The sequence below is a fragment of the Anser brachyrhynchus genome (genome assembly GCF_964034855.1).
Source record: "Anser brachyrhynchus genome assembly, chromosome: 21".
Taxonomy (NCBI): Eukaryota; Metazoa; Chordata; class Aves; order Anseriformes; family Anatidae; genus Anser; species Anser brachyrhynchus.
The window spans coordinates 4276011-4297873 of NC_137714.1; the positions used below are offsets into that span (position 1 = coordinate 4276011).

General features: G+C 40.3%; 1 protein-coding gene across 5 annotated transcripts in view; it reads left to right on the forward strand.

Moving 5' to 3' along the window:
- MTOR (mechanistic target of rapamycin kinase) overlaps positions 1 to 21863 on the forward strand; it is a 65880-nt gene that overhangs the window by 30557 nt on the left and 13460 nt on the right. For all 5 annotated transcript variants that reach the window (XM_080564534.1, XM_080564536.1, XM_080564537.1 and 2 more), the window contains 11 exons: positions 5022 to 5097; positions 7135 to 7274; positions 9935 to 10035; positions 11229 to 11344; positions 12700 to 12777; positions 13158 to 13265; positions 15162 to 15287; positions 15935 to 16066; positions 19125 to 19240; positions 20542 to 20659; positions 21413 to 21619. In XM_080564534.1, the coding sequence (XP_080420660.1) occupies positions 5022 to 5097; positions 7135 to 7274; positions 9935 to 10035; positions 11229 to 11344; positions 12700 to 12777; positions 13158 to 13265; positions 15162 to 15287; positions 15935 to 16066; positions 19125 to 19240; positions 20542 to 20659; positions 21413 to 21619 (1318 nt within the window). The remainder of the gene's footprint in view (positions 1 to 5021; positions 5098 to 7134; positions 7275 to 9934; positions 10036 to 11228; positions 11345 to 12699; positions 12778 to 13157; positions 13266 to 15161; positions 15288 to 15934; positions 16067 to 19124; positions 19241 to 20541; positions 20660 to 21412; positions 21620 to 21863) is intronic.

Consider the following 21863-nt stretch of genomic DNA (forward strand, 5'->3'; position numbering starts at 1 on the left):
TTGTAACAATTATCACTGCTTTTCCTTTCAAAGCTTGTGAATGATCTTCTTTGCTTTGCAAGTATTTATATCAAGATTGGGAATATGGCCAATTGTAACGCCTCTGAGCAATGTGGTGCACTCTTGTTGAAAAGGTGAGGTGGGGGGCTAGCCTGGTCTGCCAGGCAGTCAGTCACCACAACTGAACAGCTCTTTGCTGGCACTGTTTTCTCGAATGTATTCATTCCTGGCATTGGAATAATTTTTAGTGGCATGATGGCAGTGTTGTTTTTTGGATTTTTTGGGGGGCGGGGGGGTGCGGGACTTGGCACAGGGAGCATTTGTTTTCTGAAGTTTGTTGAATCAAGAATTCAGGGATGTCTGAACACAAATAAACTGTAGAATTGGGGAAAAGAGTCTATAAAGCCAATTTCTTGTGCCAGAGGATTATCTGTTCCCCAAAGTATCCACACTGTATCAATGTCTTCCACTTCTAATCCCAGAAGCAAGCTCTCAGCATTTCAGAAGGAAAAACAGGCTTGATTTAGGTGGGCAAAAGCTGTGAGATAGAGGTTTAATTTTAAACAGAGTTGGGGAGACTGAAAAAGAAGTTTGCTACTTGTCTAGACATTGCATACAAGCTGCTTTATTGCAAAAATCAAGTTTTTCTAGTAAGTTTTGAGATGCTTTCTAGACATAGAAGATGTGTATGTTCTCTCACAGATAGGCTTGGGACCTCTTGAAAAGGTTTTATTATAAAAAAAATTGTTTAGGGAAGATATGTAAGGGTTTAGTCTCTTATTCAGAAGTCCTTGAAGATTCAATATATTTTGAGTGACATAGTACTGCTAGAGACCCTCAGAGATAATGGATGACTGGAAAGCACTCAGGATTGTATAAAAGAATATTTCTAGTGAACGTTAGACATCATGCCTGCGTTTTGTCAAGGAGAAAATCCATCATTTGAGTGTTTTTCCTGCTGAAGCCAGTAAAGTTGTTTTTTGTTCCCAGTTCGTCTGGTTTCTGTTTAAACAGCCTTTAGAATATACAAGCAATAGGACTGTATTTCTCTTAAACACTGTTCTTCTTTTTGTGATTCTAGCTCAGAAGTGAATGCTGAAAACTCGCATTTTTATTTGATATCTTGATAGTCAAACAATAGGTTCATATAACCATTCACTACTACTAAAGTAGCTCAAGACTTTTGTCCCAAGATTTTTGTCGCAGTAAAGCCTTTGACACCATCTCCCACAGCATCCTCACAGCTAAACTGAAGAAGTGCGGTCTGGACAATCGGGTAGTGAGGTGGACTGTGAACTGGCTGAAGGGAAGAAGCCGGAGGAGCTTAAGCCTTTCCTGAGAGTTGACATATGTAACGTATGACCTATCAAGCCTATATCTAAAAAATTCTAAGAAAGGGAATAGTGTAGTCTTCTTCTATGTCCTGCTGCTGAGCCATCATGGCGGTGGGTAGTGTGTGGTGTTGGTGGTTGTTTTTTTTTTTTCTCTAGCTTCTGAACAAAAATGAACAGATCAATTTGTTCTTCCCGTATTTGATATGGAGAATTGATCTTCGCCTTAGTATTAAACTTTGTATTGTCCTGAATTAGGAACAACTGCAAGGACACCACCCAGTGAACAAAGACTTAAGCTACTCTCTGCTGGGTTAGCCAGCAGCATTGTTTCTATCTGTACAGATGTTTTCCCACCTTGTCCTTTAATCCAAAAAGACTGTAGGAACTTTTCCCAGGTACAAGAAGAACTATATCCTCCTGACTTCTAGCACTGTGGCTAAACTCCCCTGGAAACTCTGCCTGGCTGGAGTATTAGTCCTTTGGGGCCTTTTTTGTGTGCAGGGATGTTAGTGTTATTTATTCTGTCCAGTCCCCAGCACAATATCTAAAAAAAACAGCTTTTTAATGCTTTAAAAATGTAGAATTTAGGGTGATTTTGCCTGAGCACAGGCCTCATCATATCTGCAGGAAGAGAGGCAATGCTGTAACAGTGGGGAGATGAAAGGGAGGGAGGGAAGCACAGAATGGCGTGATTTCTGAACGTATTTTGAATGCATTAGCAGAGCTCCACGTGGAAATGCTTTTCTAAGAGAAGTACAGTCCGCTGGCCCACTATCAGAATTTGTATGCACAGAGTTGTGGGTCTGTTAAAACCACATTCATCAGCTGCTGCAGCAGTGATTTTGGGGAACTGTCAATATATGTCCCATGATCAGAGCATACTGCATGCCGCAGAAGAGGAAAAGCAGAAATCCAAGCTCTGTTAAAACAAACAAAAAAGCCACAAAACCACAAGGTCAGAACTTAATTAATCCACAAACAATTGCATATTCTTTTGTGTATAAGACTGAAAAGCAAAAAGATTCTGTGTTTATCAAGGTTTTATTGCTCTGAAGAAAGTCTGAATATTCAGCCATGTCAATAGAAGCCAATTTGCATGAATCTTGCTTTGGAGGGATTTTTGTGTTCTTCGTGACAGTTGACATTCTGTGTGCAGGTCTGTTTTTGCCAAAACACTCAATGTTTTCTACTCCCTCTATTTTGTGTAAGCACTCTCTTAATGTGCTATAACAGTGCACTAAATATCTGACAGATTTCCCAGGCAGTGGTTTATACCAGTCCATAAAATTACTTATCTTTACTCACCGTGTGGGTTAGATCACTTATTACAAGAGAGTAATTTATGGTTAATAATCACAACACAGTGTTATATCTCCTGCTGGGTATTCTTTTAAATCCAAGTCTTTCTCCTTCCTCTTCTCTTCTTTCCAATCCCTTTCTTTAAACCTAACAAGACAAAGCTTTCAGTATGAAACATTTCATTCTACTTTGGACAGCCAAGAAAGTACAAAACAAAAAAGAGTAATTGAGTGCACCAGGGAGCATTAGCAAAAGTGCAGTACTAATTGTTGTAGAATAAAAGATAACGGCCAATTTGTCAGGATGCGTTGACAAGAAAGATAAGTTGGAAGTAATTAACTGTCTGACATACTGGAAGTGATGTTCCTGCCAATGGCTCTTTAAATTATCAGGATATGAAATGTGACAGCTATTTATCACTTTTACGAGGCTCTGCTGTCTAGCTTTCCCCTGGGAAGCATGGAGTAGCATGTTCTTTGACTGTCTTGCTTTAAAAAAGTCAGGGATGTACTCCAAGTGCTTCCCATTTTTGGGTGCCTATCTTCTGGAAATGAGATTGTGTTATGTTCTTAGCCTGACTAAGCCTGATTTGAAAAAGGATATTTTACTTGACCTTTCCAGATATCCATAGCGTGTCAACAAGTCTGGCCCTTTGGTTGTCAGGAAAGGAGACTGCAGGGACAGCAGAAAAGTAACACTTGAAAACTTTCTTTTAGTGTTGGACTATAATGTGTTTTGTAGCACGCTCAGCTGTTGGGACATCGCTTTGAACAGTTTGCACTTGTTCTCCGATGCCAAAAGGGAAAGAGGAGAGCAATGAGCCAGAGACTGTTCATAAATAAGCCTTATAAAATAGCACGAGCTTGATTAAAAAGTTAGTTTCCTCTTTAAAGAGGCATTGAACAAAAGCACTAATAACCAAGCACTGGTGTGGAGACAGAGCCATTTCTGAGTGTAGGAACTGAAAGCCGATGTGTGTAACTCCGTAGGACGGTATGATCGTTAGCGAGAGCTGGTTGTGATGGTTGGTGTTTCTGGCATGATCTTGAAAACTGGCAAAAGAAGAATACCAGTATGGGTGTGCACCAGTGCAGAGGTATTACGTGAAAGGACGTGGGATTGAATCTTTTTGTTTTCTTGGTGACATTTTTCAGCTGCTCTAGTGATGTAGCTTTTTTTCCTGGAGCATTAAAATCTTGACTGTGATTTGTAAAGAAGTTGGTGGTCAGTTTTAGAGAAGGGGAGGGATCTGTACTGTAAGGCCTTTAGTAAATGCGGCTGGTATTTGATTGCAGGAAGGTCTTGTAGGCATGGAGGTGGATAAGATTAAGGAAACGTCTAGGGAGGAAGTTCTAGCTTAAGAACATGAGATTCTGAGGAAATTAAAATGAAGAAATGGAATATGAGAAGCAGGTGCAGAAGATTTTCTCAAGTCCCTTTCTGCTCACTGTGTTAAATCTTGCTTGAATCCTTAAGTGTAGTGGTAGCAAAGAGGAAAAATGATAGCCAGGGAATTAAAAGAAGGAAAAGGTCAGAAGAATCCTTTCCAGAATGGTGACTGGCGATTCTTTAAAGATGGAAGCCTTTCTTTGTAGGTATGCTCGCATGCACACTGATTTGGCAACTTCTGCAAGTTGAGTACCAACAGTTATATGCCCTTCTGTGAAATTAGTTGCACACAACTATGAGTTTCTGGGACGTATGCTTGCCTCTTTGTGAAGTGGATTGTCATCCTACACATATACTTCCAAAAGGAATTATGAGTACTAGAGCAATGACTTCATATCAAAGTTCTTTTTTTGCAGAGAATCCAAATGGAAATCTTCTGACTCAGTAGTCAGGAAATGCAATCGGGTTTTATTTCCAGCATGTAGTGTATGTGGTATAGGCTTTCTTGACACTGCATCCAGGAAGCTAGTTGTAATGGTAAAGAAAAGCCAAGAAAGATTTCCATTCAGGTATATTTTCTGGTAATAGACATGTACTCTGAATCGTTGTTCATGTAAGAAGTCCCAGAAGTCTCACGTACAGCCTGAAGTTCACCTGCGTGACTTCTTGTCTTACACTTCTCTGACAAATTTTGCCTCACAGACTATTGGCAACTGTTCTCCTTCCTGTGCAGAGTACTTAGAATTGATAATCATACAGAGCCACCGTTTTGTGCAACGAGTTCTGAAAATATATGTAAGGAATATATGGGCACCTACTGTTTTGCAAATAGTCAGTGTGTCTCTTATGTGATCCAATCATTTACTTAAAAGTTTGAAAGAAAAAGGAGCATTTCATCGGTATTTCTAACGGACACAGAGTATTATCAAGGAGAAGCTCATACCAGCCCCTGAGCGCTGCCAGCTGTGTTAAATGATCTTTCTCTTTCCACCTCTGCAGCATTAACAATAAACTGCAACAGCCAGAAGCAGCTGCTGGGGTACTGGAATACGCCATGAAGCACTTTGGGGAGCTGGTGAGTCCTGCTGGATAATTCTGTTCATCATACCTAATGTGTTCTTTGTGGCTGTTCTTGGGAGGAGAGGGGACCAGACACGTTCTGTGGTTTTTGTTTTTAAATTAATCGCGTTGAGGTTATAGCCCATCTTGTAATATTGCATCATTCAGAGTGTAGGTCCCTTGCTGCCTATCGGGAGGTGTGCAGTGCACTTAGCAAGCACTGCATAAAGGGAAGGTAGCTGGGGAAGTCTGCACCCGGAGCTAGGCCCTGCAGTTCCAGCAGATGTGCAGCTGGAGGAAAATAAGACCCAGATTATCAAATGCTGTGCTTAAAATGAGTTAAATAATAGCTTATTGCTTGTGCAAGAACCTGATCTGGGGAAGAATTTCGCAGCTATAGCTGACTATGCAGGTGTGGGAAACCAGCAACTTGACCAAATAAGTCATTTTATTGTGAAGTCTGTTTTTCCTATGCATTGGGAAAGAAGGAAGTAAGTACCTGTTCTAGGTTTTAAATGCTTGAGGAATTTTGAGAAACTGCATCAACACCTTCCAGGTAAGAATTTAACTTAAATTATGCCTCTTTCCTCCCTCATCTAGGAGGTACTTGAATCTATAAGAGAATTCACAGATACTATTTTTCAGAATAGTATGTTGGCCAGTCCCTTACAGCTTTGACTGTTCACAGAAATAAAACAACACCTGCTGTATCTGTGTCTTTCTCTTTGTGACTTCCCTTTTTTCCTTCTTTTTGTCATTAATAATAATTTCATTTGCATTCAGGGTTTCAAGTATCTACATTCTCCTGCCAATTCTACTCTGTTAAAAACATTATTTTGCATTGATAATTCTTGCAGTGTCTTAAGGAATTTGGGAAGAGAAGGCAGCCCTGGGAGCATGGTAGACTAGCTATTTTGTTAGGAACCACTATCAAGTGAGAACAGGTATAAGCACAGAATGGTGGAACTCAGTCAGACTGAATTCCTCTGGTGTTAGGACTTCAGACCATCTTTACAACTTCTTGTGATTCCTGGGGCGGATTGAGCAGAGCAGATTGTTATCTAATTCTGACCTTACTTTTAGCAGTAATGTAGTTCAAAATGCAGAGTTTCTCAGAATAAGCAATGAAAAGAAATTAAGAGGGTCTGAGCTCTACTTTCAGGAACTTACTTGAAATATTATGACTGAGCTGAGAAGTTAAAGGGCTGGTATATAAACATCCCAAGTAGAAGACCTGGCATGCAGAGCGTGGTTTATATTGATTTTGCCCGCAGGGCTGGGAAAAGAATCCACGCTGCAGCATATGTCAAGACATGGGCTGCCAAGGGCTGAGCAGAAAAAATATTGGCAGAGATCAGGATGGAAAAAATATCAAAAAATCAAGTCATTTTATTTCTTGAAAATTAGAAACAAAATCTAGCAACAGATTAGAGAAAGGTTTGTGCAGCTGATAAGGATTACCACTTTTTTTTTTTTTTAAGTATATGTTACAAACTACAGCCTTCCCTTGTAAGGGTTGTCGTTAGACCCCAACATCCTGCCTGCCTGCACTCCTGGAAAATGGAGTAGCAGTAGCCAGATGCACTGTTTTGTTTTGTTGTTTTTTTTCCCCCAGTTAGTCACTCCGTTCCTCAACACAGGACTGTTCTTCTTACTTGAATGCAAGCATGTGCAGCAATAGCAAATGGAGTATTTTATACGTTTACCATTTTTCCTATTTCCCGCTTTTCCCCCTTAGTCCCCTGCTCCAAAAAGAAAAGCCTCTGGCCCAGCCCAGCTACTAAGCTAGTATTTCAGTGTCAGGGAAAACTGGTGGATGATGTTGGATTCATCTCTCTGGTAAACCTGAGTTCATTTCTGTGCAGGCTGGGCAATACTTGGAATTTGTGTTTTCTCTGTATCAGAAGTCCATGGGGATATTTAGAATGAACAAAGGGCTAAGTGATCACCACAGAGACAGAATTTTCCAGGAAAAGTAGCAGTAGTTAGTGCAGAATGGTGGATGTTAATGCTGCTATTTATTCTGATTTTTTTTTTCTTCTCTATCCCCCAGGAAATCCAAGCCACCTGGTATGAAAAGCTTCATGAATGGGAAGATGCTCTGGTGGCCTATGACAAGAAGATGGACACAAACAAAGATGATCCTGAGCTGATGCTAGGACGGATGCGTTGCTTGGAAGCACTTGGAGAATGGTAAGGGGGAATGCCTGGAGATTAGAAGAGGACAGTTATACTGGGTGGTCTGTCCTTTATTAAGATCATCTGCAGCCTCTCCTCTTGCTGTTTTATATTTCCTTCTAGTTTCAGAAATTCAAGTTACTCTACTTGTTAAAAATCTTGCCTAACTCTTCAGTGGTTGCCATCATTTGGGTGATTTTTTTGCCTGAATTCCTTCTTAATACTGCTTACCTAATAGTTCCAGCATTTCCAGCAATTTCTTGCCTTTTTCATGGTAGTCAGAAAAGGAAGTACTATCTCTAAATATTTGGGGGTGGACTATCTGATAAGTTAAGGTCTCTCTTAAAGGGAATCTACAGCCTGATCATCAGATCAACTCCATTTTTAAGAGAAAGAAGTTATTAAATAGAAAAGACCTCTCAGGAAATGTTAACTGGGTAGCATTTGTCAAAAACAATCATAAAAGGAGCTTGTCATGGCCCTACTTTGTAAACTCTGTTATTAAAATAGAAGAGATTTCTGCATTTACTTCTGGTCAGACCTCATATGCCTATCCAGAATGCAGTCTTCTGCACAACTGCTATTAAAGTTGTCTGCTTCCCAGTAATCACCTGGGTGTAAGAATATGCTGAACAAACTGCTCCCACTTTAAAACCCTCTTACCACCTTTCTTGCAGATGACTGAGTTTTTTATTACTCTTCTCTTTTAGTGCCAATTAAGCATTCCCTTTGTGTGGATGTTTGGGATTTCAAACCCTGTGTAAATGTGTGTTGTCAACATGTAACTGATTAGAGTAAGTTTTCATGAGAAGATGACTTGGTAGTGACTTACAGCCTGCTAGTTAAGTAGGGGCTTCTGTTTTTCTCCCCGCTACCCTCAATTCAAAGAAGCTAATTGGAGAAGACACATCCTGTGCACTGCAGTGTGCCGTTCTACCCAGGGGCATAACTGATTTGGTTCAGGAGCCGCCTTTGTACTGAACTCTTCGTGTCACTAGAGCTCTCTGCTGATGGGTCCTGACGTGAACCCGTGGGATGGCACACAGTAAGGAGATTCCTCTTCACTAACGTCACTTTACTGTTAGAGAAACAGAGCTCTTTGACAAACCTAATTCTGACACCATTTTTCTACCGTTTTTGTTTCTGGATGAAGGTGAGGCATATTGGGCATGTGTTTTTTTCAGTAGGAAAAAATGTCTTTTACTAGGCAGTTTTGCAGTCACTTTTTCTAGGCAGTAGGCAGTTTCCAGCAGGGATTCCTTCCTCCTGCAGAACACATATTTGTGTAAAATGCCCTTTCTGAGCCTTCTCCTTCCTCACAAGTTAGTAACAAACATATTACAAAAGAAATCTGTTCTTCTGTGGAAACTAGGCATTAACTTAAACATGTTCTCAGAGACAATCCTACAAAGATCTGTGAGTTTGTCATGGATCTGCATTGCATCTCTATGCAGATAGTATTTTTTGTTTGTTTGTTTTCCCTTACAATGCAGAAGTGCCATTGCAAAGTGCTATCTGCTACCTTGTAACTGACTATAGAGACATCATCCCAAGACTGAGGATTCCTTGGTTTGGCTTCATCAGTAGTGTTCAACATGATTATTTTGTGCTGTTGGAGTCTGCTTGGCGTAGTGCGAGATTTAATCTTGAATTGATACTGCAGAGCATCATTATTTCAGTACTCTGTGCAGTGACATTTGGAAAATACAGACAAAATTTTCTTAGCCATTTGTCTTCTGATGTAGTTATGTCTGCAAGATCCATACAACTTTATTAGCATCTACTAGGTCTTGATTTACAGCTGTTGCTAGGTTTGGCTTGGTTTTTCATTTGTTTTCTTGTTTGTCTTTTTTCTCCTGGGCTGTTAAGCTGTCAGAATGACTATCTTGCCTGTGGCAGCCCATTGGGTCTGTTTGACTAACTCATCTTCCTTTTTGGGAGGGGAGAGGATGACCGTAAAGAAGGCAAGTTGGCAGCTATTTCACTGCTACAGAGTATCCAGCCTGAGAAATTCTGGAACTGCATCACCCACAGTAATTGGTTTGATTAACAGAGCATTCACAGTTGGTTTAAAAGATGCAATATAAAAAATCCCGATCTTTCCTCTCTGCTGGAGATGAAAGATTCAGAGTCCCCTCTGAGATCTTGCCGTGACAAGTCTTCATACTAGGTTACAGCAATACCGATTCTTTAATTTCCGTTTTCAAAGTTGGTGTGTTTATCCAAAGTGTTTGATAGTGGGAGCCATTCATAAGCTACTCAGATCGTATATTCCTTTAATGATTCTTGCAAAAAAAAAAAAAAAAGTCCCTTGTTTGGTGACTTTTGTGGGTTTTTTGCTTCTTTTTTTTTTTTCCCCCCTGGATTTATGGGTTGGATTTGACAGATCAGTTAATAAAATAGGCATTACTAACTGCTGAAGAATAAATGCAAACTATTGTCTGGATTTGTTTTCAAAGCCTAGCGAGATCTTAAATTATTTCTGGATGGTAGGGTGTTTGTTATCAGACTAGTGTGTCTCAGTTGGCCAGAAGAGAAGAGTCAAATCCTGTTCTCCACTCCACATAAAAAGAATTGGGGCTGGTTGTCTTCCAGTGTGTGGAAACTGATTGTTTAACAAGACATAATTCTTAGAAGAGGCTTTTCACTGATTAGAAATTGTGGATTCTTCTTAGGGGCCAGCTCCACCAGCAATGCTGTGAAAAGTGGACACAGGTTAATGATGAAACTCAAGCTAAGATGGCGAGGATGGCTGCTGCTGCTGCATGGGGTCTAGGTGATGTATCCTTCCAGCTGTGCTTGTGTGATAGTATATGACAGGCAACAGTAGAGAAGCACAAATAGTTTTAACTTTCGAACTACAAAATATAAGAAACAGATGAATAAACACAATTATTTACATCGGGATATGAAGTAGGTGTCATTCAACACTGAAGCCCTTTGGAAAACCTGCATTTACATAAGGTCTCTCTGTACAGTGTCATGTAACAGAGATTGCCTCATGGATCTGAGTAGATAATCAGTTGCTTAACTGGTCCTTTTTGCTTAGTTTTATACTGAACGTAGCTCAGACCTGCAATGAGGCTAATAGAATTGTATGATTTCTGGCAGACCCTTATTTACAAATTAGAACTGTCTATTGAGCATTTTGATGTGTTGTGTTGGCTGAGTGGACAATCATAAGTGCAATATATCTATAGATGGTCCACATATCAGTGATGCTGATAGCGAGGTATTTACTAGATAAGCTTGTAAACCTCTTGCTGTCTGCCATCTGTTGCTGAGAAAAGTTAGTCTTTTGCTTTGTAGAACACTAACCCATTCAAATGTTCTGGAAATGTCAGCATTTCAACCTTTTCATCACAATGAATGCAAGAAACTTCTTGATGAGAACAACCTGCCTAGAAGAAAAAATATCTGTTTTTGCTTGTATATAATTGTGTGTGTGTATGTATACAGAAAGAGAGAGAGAGAGAGAAATCAAAACATGTTTTGTTCAAAACTTTGGACAAGCTACATAGCAAAACATAGTGATAAATGCCCATAAACAGTCTTCCGTTACACTAATGCAGAGACCCTTAAACAATCACCTTGACTACGCAAAAAATCAAAAGTGCTTTGCTGGAAGTGATGGATGGTTCCTCTAGGCCAATGTTTGGCAGTGGCAAAATGACTTAGAGAAAATGTTAAAACCCCCATGATTAACGTACCTGATCATGCCATATTAACTGAGAGTCTTCTGACATCTGTCTTGAAGTAGAAATTGATTAATTGTAAAGATCAAAGAGAATTGATTCAAACAGATATCAACCTTCTATTAAAATACTGTATGTAGAGGGAACAAATAGCAGTCCTTATTACCATACTGAATTCAAGCCTAGTCACTGATGTCTAAGCACTGTAGCGTAATTCTGTTCTTATCTCAGAGAGAGAGCTGCTGTATTGCTGAGGATATTTGTGTCTCTGCAGGTCAGTGGGATAGCATGGAAGAATATACCTGCATGATCCCAAGGGACACCCACGATGGTGCCTTCTACAGGGCTGTGCTGGCTCTTCATCAGGACCTTTTCTCACTGGCTCAGCAGGTAACTATCTTCCTTGTTGGCTTCCCAAAAGCTAGTTTAGGATGAACTACATTTAGATTACATGGCTGCATGAAAAGACATGCTGTTCTAAAGCAGTTGGCTATAACATATGGATTGCCCAATAATCTTTTTTTCTATTGATGTATTAGACCTTGGCAATGGAACTAGTCTTGTATTTCTAGAAACACTGCAGTGAATATCTGTACAAACAGCAGAGGTCCAGAGCTGTAGAGCGCAGAGTCTTAGTCATTCTTAGGCTTCTTTAGTTTTGTCTGTTTTTTAGACAGACAGTGCAAAAAGATTATCTTAGCAGTGATTCCATTCTGCAAGATCCTGCTTTTTGAAAGGCATTACTGAAGTAAGACGTGCATAAGATTCTGTACGAGTATCCTGTGCACTTGTATCTGTTGCAGTTTTTTCAGTGAAGTGCTCATATATATCACGTACCCGAGCTTCTGCTCTGATTTTTCTGGTAGCAGGGATAAATCTTAAATCGAGATGAGAAATCAAGGCAAGGAATGAGTCCATTAAACAGAGCTGTAATGGTTATGCATGCTTGCCACGGAGGAGATTTGCAGAGGGAAGTTTTCCCCTCTGTAGATGTGAAGCATGTTGTTTACTTTCCAAGGAAGCTCAAGTAGCATTTCTCAGAATTCTGTGCGGACTTGCCAGCTTAGATAAAGGAGTAAGTAGTTCAGTCTGCTCTGTCAAAACCCATACGTAGATTTGGAGTGATGTGCACAGTAAAATTAGCCAGGTATTCAAAGGGGTAGAGTTTGTGATTAACCTTTTAACACTTTGAACAGGAGAAACTGTGGATAAGAGATTATGTAACGACTGGAACCAGAGGAGGACTTATTTCATGCTTGAAGAGCATGGCTTAGTGGCAGGGAGAGAAATGGAATTTGCAGATCCTGTAAAATTCATAAAAACCTGTTGGGTTATGTAAAACAGTGAAAACCATTTTCTGTCATTGTATATTAAGAGACATTTCTCGAGTCTTTCTGTAACTGACTCTCTTGCCCTAGAATGTAAAACTGTTTTCCTCCATAAATGTTATTGATGATGATCTCTACAGTAGCAGTAGGATTAGAAGTACTGCAAACTTTGATTTGGTAGAAGGACAAATTTCAGACTGTTCAGGTGATACAAGAAGCCCCCTTCTGTATTACCTACCCCTGGACACAGCTTTCCTATTAATTCTTTCTACTGGTAATAATCCTTTGCTGATCCTTGTTGGAGATTGGGAACAATGCCAGCTCTGTTCATGAGATGGAACAGATGAACAGCAGTTTGAACAGTTGGTTCTAGATAAAACACCCCCACCTTTCCTCAAAAATCTTTCTTCATTTCAGTGCATTGACAAGGCCAGAGATCTGCTAGATGCTGAGCTGACTGCCATGGCAGGAGAGAGCTACAGTCGAGCCTATGGGGTAAGTGTCTATTAGCCTTCATTCCCATCATTGCTGCTTCATAATACCTCTAGAAATTACGTAAAATTTTTGAATAGTGTTTGTATCAAACATAAGACCTTTGTAGGCCCACAAGTTAAATGGCTTTTGTCGTATAACTACTACAGCTTCATACAAACAACTTAGAGACAAATTAAATAGTGAAATGAGCTCCACCCCTCAAAAGAAATAATTGACATCTACAAATTTTGAATCAGTGGATCATCTAAATGTCAGTATATAGCAGTCTGTCCTTTACCTGTTGGGAAGCTTATGTACTTAGGATTTTGATGCCAAAATACTGTTCATTAATTATAGATTTGTCTGTAGTGATTGGGATGGAATGTGATTGTTTCCCTCAGGCTATGGTATCCTGCCAGATGCTGTCAGAGCTGGAAGAGGTTATCCAGTATAAACTTGTACCAGAACGCCGTGAGATCATCCGCCAGATATGGTGGGAAAGACTGCAGGTAGGTCTGTGTAAAGATCAAGGATGGAGATGCAGATATGTTGAGCAGGAACAGCTTCCTTTAAAGTCAGTGCGATGGCTCAGCAAATCTTTCTCTTTCTATCCCAACAGCATATGTGCTTACATGGCTACATGCTCTCTGTCTCCTTTGCGTTTGTCCCTGTTGACTTCTAGGTTAGTCTGCCTGAGGTGTCTACTGATGTGACACCTTAATAGGGTGATTTCAGCCTTGAGAAGGATGTGTGCAGAATAGACAGGCTACTAGCTTCTCTAAGGCTGCTTATCTCAGTGTTGGATCTCACTCCAAAATACTGGTTTTGATAAAGCTAGTTAGAACTTTTTACCTGACTTAGCTGCACATTCTTTCACAATGCTGGTAAACTGGTGAAAGAATTCACGTGTGTTTAAAAGATTGTCCTGTTCCTTTTTGGCCTCTTACAAGAACACTTCCAATTGATTAGCATTGTCCTCTTTTAAGTCAAGTTTAGCAGTGCTGCTCTTCCTGTGTTTGAAGAAAGTCTGTGCCTTTCTTACTGCTTTCTTGCAACAAAATTCCAGAGCACCTCTGAACATCTAAAAACAGCCAGATATTTTGCACTGCAAATAGTTTTAAAATATATATATATATATATATATATATTTAGGGTAAAATGCTCTAAATACGCCAAATTTTGGTAGGGTGCATGGATAAAGGATTTCTCTTCATGCAGAGTTCTCTGCTGCCACTGCTGTATGTGCCTCCTTATGAAAGCCTGTTGCTGCTGCATGTTTTTTAGCTGTTTGGGAAACTGTGACAAAGGTTTTAGTCTCCCATCTGCGCTCCTGTCTGGAAAAGCTCAGGAGCATTCCACTGGGGTGGAGAAACAGTGTGACAGGAAGTGTAATGTCTGAATACAGCTGTTTATGGTCCTGAAAGCAGTACATACAGTTCTTGTGCATTTTCTAGCTTCTTTTTAATGATTTTCAAATGCCTATTGGATGAGTTGTTTACTTGGGTGTCAGGGAGCAAGCTTTGTCCAACTTCCCAGCCCTCAGTTTTGGGGAAAAATCCAAAAGGAAAAGAAACAGATGCTTTGATACTCAGGTGCTTGCTGCAGTTGGGAATTCTCTTGTTTACCTCACAACTAAATCTAAGTTGTCTGTGGATCAGTACCAACTTCAGAGCATCACTGTTACTCTGAAGTACTTGACCATTACAGCAAGCACCTTGTGTTTGGTCGTTTCTGTCCTTTCCATAATTCTACTTTACTGTAGCATCCTTGAACACTTCAAATGCAGACTCATCCTGTTCTGACAACGTTGTTGTACCTTTCCCTTCAGGCAGACAAGAACTAGACAATGCTTGTACAACCACTGTAGCATTTGGGACTACATTTTCTGACAGAATGTCAGTCCAGTCATGCTAGTTGCTAAAAGCAACACATGCAAGGAGAAGAAAAAGGGTGGTGATTTAAAAAAATAAATAAAAATCTGTCACCATTTGGTTTTGTATCATCTCCTTATGGGGGTTGTCACTGTTTAAACTAAACATAGACTTTTAAGAAGGGGTTGAGAAGGATTATAAAACTCTGGATTTGCTTTGGAATGATTTTGGATGCAGTTCTGCTGTAGAAGCTTTTCTCCTTTTTCAGTTAGAGGATGTTGTTAGGCTGCAAGCACTGAGCTGAGTTCTCATGCACTCCTGTCTGCAGATATAATGGTCAGGGACTTAACCAGCTTCAACATTGCAGTGCTAAGGAAAAGGCCAGATAGTTCTTTATGTCGGCCTGCTGTGATTTATGGGTACAGGAGTCTCTCCATCTTGGGAAACGTCCCTTCAGATTCTGAATTGGGCTTAAGGCTCTGTGGAGTAGATTGCAGATACAACACTAATGAGTTTTCTTCCTTTTTCTCCCAGGGCTGTCAACGGATTGTGGAGGACTGGCAGAGAATATTAATGGTCCGGTCTCTTGTTGTGAACCCTCACGAGGACATGAGAACTTGGCTCAAGTATGCCAGCTTGTGTGGCAAGAGTGGGAGACTGGTGAGCATTATCAACCTCTACAACAGGTTTTTGGACAACTGACCGTGTCATGCCACTTCAACCTCCCAGATTCTTTCATTGCCTAAATGGGATGAGCTCTCTTGTGAAAGAGACTGGTCAGAAAATGCTGAAATGCTAAAATTGTAACCAGCATAGAGTTAATGCTTGTAGCCAGGGTTGTTTTTGTGAGACTAGTGTTATACCTGAGAGCACCTTCAAGCCAGTTTTTTGTTACCTGCTATACCTGAAAGTAGTTATGCAGCACCGCTAATTATTAATTATAGCGCTCTCTGATAGAGCGATCTTTGTCAAATCTAGAAAGTGATGATAATATCATGAAATGTTACAATCCTATTTCAACAGTCACTGTACGATTTATTACCAAAAATATTTGAAACAGACTTCACACACACTACTGGCTTCTGAAATGATAATCTAATGCTCAGGTCCAGCAAAGGTATATGAATTATAATGTGGCATTCTTACGAGTTGAGGAAGTGGTAAAAAGTCTGCTTTGTCTGTATTTTATATGGAGGGTTTGACTTTTTCTTTTTTTTCTTAGTGGCAGGCAATTCTGGGGTGAATGTGAGATGGAGGTAAGAATGAACTTGTTCTAACCTGTTTTTTTTCTTTGTAATTTTCTCCAGGCTTTGGCCCATAAGACACTCGTCCTGCTTTTGGGAGTAGATCCATCTCGACAGCTGGATCACCCGCTGCCAACAGTGCATCCCCAAGTGACTTATGCATACATGAAACACATGTGGAAGAGTGCCCGTAAGGTACAAAGGAACATAGTACCCTCTACGTTTCATTGCTTAGGTTTTGTGCAGTGCCCATACATGTTAGACCTTCATAATCAACACAGAACAAAGTCAAGGCTGAAGGTTTTGTTTTCTTCACCTAAAAAAAGAGTAACTGGTCCCTTTCCTTATTGTTTTTCAGTAGACAAGCTTTTGAAGTTTTATTTTAAATCTCCGTAGTGACAGAGAAGGCCTGGCCCAACTTATTTCCTCTATAGGAAGATTATCTTTGCTAAACCAGTATCGGCTATTCATGGCATGCAGCTAAGGTTAATGGTCAGTAGTAGCTCTTCTGTCCTCACCAGAGCTTTATTGCGTAGGCTCAGTACTTGAATTTTAGTCCACTGTTCTGAGTGCCAGGTCTCCACACTGTACATATGGCCAGGGTTACACACTGAAAGAGGGAAGGAGGATTTTTATTTCCAGTGTTAGAAGAATTTCATGAACAATTTGTACTCTAGCTGTTGAGCAGAACTGACTTTTATTAAGGACATGATTGAAAACTTCTAACTGAAAGACAGCTGAAAAGTACATAAGGTTTTGTCAGGGGAATAGTTTGGCTCTGAAGAGCCTAGGGTGAATGTTTTTGACATTGCAACACAGAGAATTTACATACTCAAATCCAATAAGCTCCAGTCTGGGCAACTTATCTTTTTTTTTTTTTTTTAAGATACATTAAAGCCTCCATTTATTCTCATGTTCTGCCACATCTTTTATTTTTTTTTAAACTTTTCCTGCTTTTGGGATTGCCAGCACTGGAGCAGAGCCACTTCTATGGGATGATTGCCATGACCTAACTATTCTTTATTTGAATTTAAAAAACAGAAGGGGATGCTGATGAGGCCCTGTTCTGTTGGCTTTGTAAAACAGTGTAATGGTCTCTTGCTTTCTTCATTCAAGAGTATATGGGTCATCTCTGCCTGCCTCTCTGACTGAAAGTGAACTTTTCTCTTTGACCTGTGATAAAGAAATAGGCAAAAAAAAATGCAGGAAGGCACAAAGATTAAGGCAGGGAAGATAATATATGTAAAAAAAACTGTTATAAGATTTTGTGGAGCCCATGAAGATGGGAAAAAATAGAAAAGCAGCAAATATAAGAAGGAGAAACAGAGGTGGCTGCAATCACAGCCTCTTGCTTGTTGAATGATTTCCTATTTTCCTGTGGCACATAAGCTGTGTGAATAGGGACTTTCTTGTGCTTTAACACATTTTTAGTGGGAGTGTACAGTGCTGAGGGAGAAGTACTTTCCCCAAAATAGCACTAATCCTAGACCTGCATCTAAGTCCCAATACTTTCTGTGAGCACGCGTCTGCTGGAAGGGCTGACTCAATGATTCAGACTTTTGTGGCACTTGGAAAGTATATGCTTGGTTTTGAAATTCACAGCTAAAGGTGTGGCTCTGTGGCAGAAGGAGCTAAGTTAGGGTACAGTGGAGTTTGCAGTCAGACTCCAGTGTCTGTATGTACCAAACACTGAAAGTGTCTCGGGAATTCTCCTGTGCTAGTACCAGGAGCATTAGGTGGTTGGGTGTATCCTTCTGCACTAATTTGAGGTAACTAAATAATACGTAGTCAGATGTAGTGATGTGCATAGGCCAGAGGTTTAGGAGAGTGTGTTCGCTTGATTTGGTATCCTAAGCAACAACCCAGTGAGGTAGGCTGGCATGGTATGAAATGACCATTTCCTCTAGCTGAGGAGTTTAAGTTTGATTGGTTGACTTAAAATAATTTCCTTACCTTCAATTTGGCGCTTGCCAGATCCAGCAGGAGACAAGCTGGGATCTGGATGGAAACCTGCTATATAGCACCTGGGGAGCTGCACAGTAATCTTTTCTTAAACAACAGATAAAAAGGTGGAGAAGTAAACCCCACTGCATTTTGTTCTAAAAAGGATTTTTGCTAGCACCTTCTCTCCACAAGCATATCGTATAGCAAAGCTGCATACAGGTTTAGGAACTCAGTTGTTAGCAAAAACATACTGCCTTCAGTCTGGGGCGCTGTGTGTGTCAGTTTCTGGTGATTAATTTTCAATATTAATGGAAACTGAAGCATTTTACCATGTGTATTGACTCCACAAGCAGATCATTGGGTGTGTCTGGATATGAGAGAGGGCACATAAATGTTTGGCAATGTCTTTTTGTCTATTTTCTGATGAATGTCTGGTGCAACGGCATTACCATTTTTAAGGTTATTCTTCCCTCCCACTTCTAATTAAGTATCTAGGTTATTAGTTGTGGAATGCTCCCACCCTTAATAATGTGATACTTTAATTTTGCCTTGGGCTAATATCCTTTTTCATGACAACTGACTTGCACATGCTGACATTTGAACTGGACAGATAAGGCATTTCAGCTCAGGTGATTCTTGTCTCACTCTGAAGTATCTCATTCCTGTAGGTGGAACAGAAGTAAATTGGACTTTTCACAGCACATTCTGCAGTTTCTGACCTGAAATGACCTTGCAGATTGTAAGAGCTTTATTCTGATTGTTTCCAGTGAAGCATACGCACTTTTTTTTTTCTTCTTAAATTGTCAGTTTCTTTACCCCATACTTCTTCCCAAGGAATTTCAAAACATGTTCCCCTAGAATTTGATAGTGGAAGTTGCTCTGTGTGTAGTCTGCTGGCAAAGGAGCAACATGCATTTGTACTTCCTAAACAACTTCAGAAGGAATCTAGATTTTTCATTCGTTGAAATAACTCATAATTTAGGTCCCGTGGCGTGTCCTGTAAGTCTAGCCAAAGCTTGGGGTTTAGGAGGGAAGATCAGGAAGCTGCAAATTTTCCTTTAGGCAGTATTTTCTCAAATTGTCTTCTCCAAGCCATAACATATTACAGATAGGCTTCTCAGGAACTCATTTATTAGGCACAACAGACCTAGTATAAATTGATTCTAGAGGTATATAAATGGTTAAAAGGCTTTGAAAGGAAACAACTGTATTTTTTGCATTCAGTGAAGTCTTATTTCCACCTTGTCTTTCTCTTGTGAATTTTTATTTAACCCCCACGGTCCTTACCACAACCATCATCCGATTACAGATTGATGCGTTCCAGCACATGCAGCTCTTCGTACAGACAATGCAGCAGCAGGCACAGCATGCTATTGCGACTGAGGACCAGCAGCACAAGCAGGAACTCCACAAGCTCATGGCACGGTCAGCACCTGGTCCTTGGAGACCCTTTAGCTGTATGGCGACACCGATGTTCTTCCTGAGGTTGCAGGGTCCATGCAGATGATAGGTTTCAGACAAGGCCCCTTCTGTAATTAAGAGGAATGGGGGATTTCTCATTTAGATGGTAAAAACCCCTTTGGTACACATCATTATTTACCTCATAATTTCTGTAAGCGTTATTATGATACATCAGTGTAAACAAGCTCATATTTGTCCCTGGCAGCCACTTGTGTTTTTTCCAGCACTGTGGCTCACTGACAGAAGGCATAGCTCTCATCTTTCTTTTTTCAGGAGATCCAGTCAGTAGGAAAGAAACGCTTCCCGCATGCCTGGCAGATCTCTGCTTGGCAGTGTGTGCCCTTAGTACAACAGCAGTGCTTTGGGCATTCGGTGCCCAGCGTGTGATTGTCTCTTAAAATATTGTTGTATTAAAAATACATCTCATAAGCTCTGTTTTCCTCCATGAGCCTGGGGTTACCGGATCTGTTGTTTCCAATTTAAAGAAGAAATTGCATAGTGTTCACTACTGAACAGATTGGATTTTTTTTTTTATCATTTTTAAGGGATGCATGTACTTAATTTAATTTTATGAGAATGGAAACCTGATAATAGCATCATCTTAGCTTTTTCAGACTAACTATCCTGGAAGACACGTTAGTAATGAGTTATTTTTCTTGCACAAGGCTTGCTGGAAAACTCAGAGTATAGAAAGGACAGCTGTGTAACTGTGATATTTAGTCTGAAGGAGCAAAGTATTAAACCTTGCACAGACCTTCACAGCCACACCCTACTGCAGTGAAAATATGTTGTTTTTCTTTCCTCTGGGGGGGGATGACTTAATGGGGTTCTGGCCTGGGGGAAGAGCATTCAGTCTGTTTCCACTGGCTGGATGGTGGGTGTTCTCTCTAGAATTCTAGTTCATGTGGTGATAAGTATAGCTAGACAGCACATATGCTGTGTGCCTTTTATCATTACTAATTAAGTCTTTTGATGCTTTTGCTAGTTAGTTCTGAAATGCATTTTATAACTGGGGACCGAAGTTTGATCCTTACCTTGCTTCCTAGAAGTGAAACCAATACCTACTTAGCTCCACGCTTACAAGCAGGGTGTAGATGTTTTGAACCTTACGTGTTAACGCATACGCTCACTGTGTAGAAGAGGCCCACTGAGTGGGTTTACCACACAAAATACCTTTCCAACTTTGGATAAGAAGTCTGCCTCTTAAACCAGCAGACTTTGTTTTCATTCTAGGTTCTGAGTCAATAATCCCTTTGCTTAACCAGGTGTTTCCTGAAACTGGGTGAGTGGCAGCTGAACCTGCAAGGCATTAATGAGAGTACCATCCCCAAAGTCTTACAATACTACAGTGCTGCAACAGAGCATGATCGCAACTGGTACAAGGTCAGTAAGGAAAAAGGTTCCAGGCACAGTTGCAGGGAGATCAGTGAATCTGATCACATCCAATAACATAAGAAAGGAGGATGGCCTGTAACCATCTGCCTTGTTACTCTGGGTAGGATATAAAAAACAAGAATGCAATTATGAGATCCTTGTTTAGAATTTTATCTGGTTGGTACAACTAGGCCACAGTTCAGTTTCTACCCCTCCTTTAGGGACTTTCTCTCCTGTCAGTTAACCATGTAGGAGAAAGGATATTCTAAATGAAAAACATTTATCTTGTATATATCACTCAGTGTACTTGAACTAGGAAAGGACCCTTGTCACTAATTCTCCAAAGAGCCTTTGATTTCAGGGTTGTGAATTAACATTTGATGCCAGATCTTTGGGGCAGCAATCTCCTGTATCTCTTCTCATTACACCTCCCCTAGTCCTAGCATATTATTCATTTTAAGCTTTGAAAAATTAAGGAGCATGGGAATGTAATCTGATTTAATTTTTGCTCCTTTGATGCTGCAATGTCCAACATGAAGTTCTTAGCCAAGAACTCACCGTGATGTTAGGATAATAAGGCAATTAAAATTACAAGTGATTAGAGAAAGCAAAACATCGTGTTGTCTGCAGGGCATTACTTACTGCTCATCTGTGGACTCAGAAAGGTTGGATTATTATCTCTAATAATTAGAAAGTACAGGTTGTAGAAAGGGTTTCATCATCCTTATGATTTTTGTTGAAGTTCTTCTCTCCTCTTGGCAGGCCTGGCATGCCTGGGCAGTGATGAACTTTGAAGCAGTGCTTCACTATAAACATCAGAACCAGGCCAGAGATGAGAAAAAGAAACTACGTCATGCCAGTGGAGCCAGCATCACCAGCGCCAACACCGAGGGCAGCAACAGTGAGAGTGATGCAGAGAGCACAGAGAACAGTCCCATCCCATCTCCAGTGCAGAAGAAAGTCACTGAGGTATTCGTCTTCCCTGTTTACCTTAAGAGATTGTTACTTATTTCTCAGAAATGAGAAAGGTTTATGGTGGGGAGAAAGCTACTATGTAGGTTTGGTTTGAGGGCGTTGTCTGTGTATATATGCTCATAGCTACAGCAAAAGCGAGGAAGTTCAGGTTAAGTCAGTCATAGGGGAAGAGGACTAAAAGTGCAAATGACCATAAGTTAGCTGTGAACGAAGAGCAAAGGCATGGAAGGCTATCCTA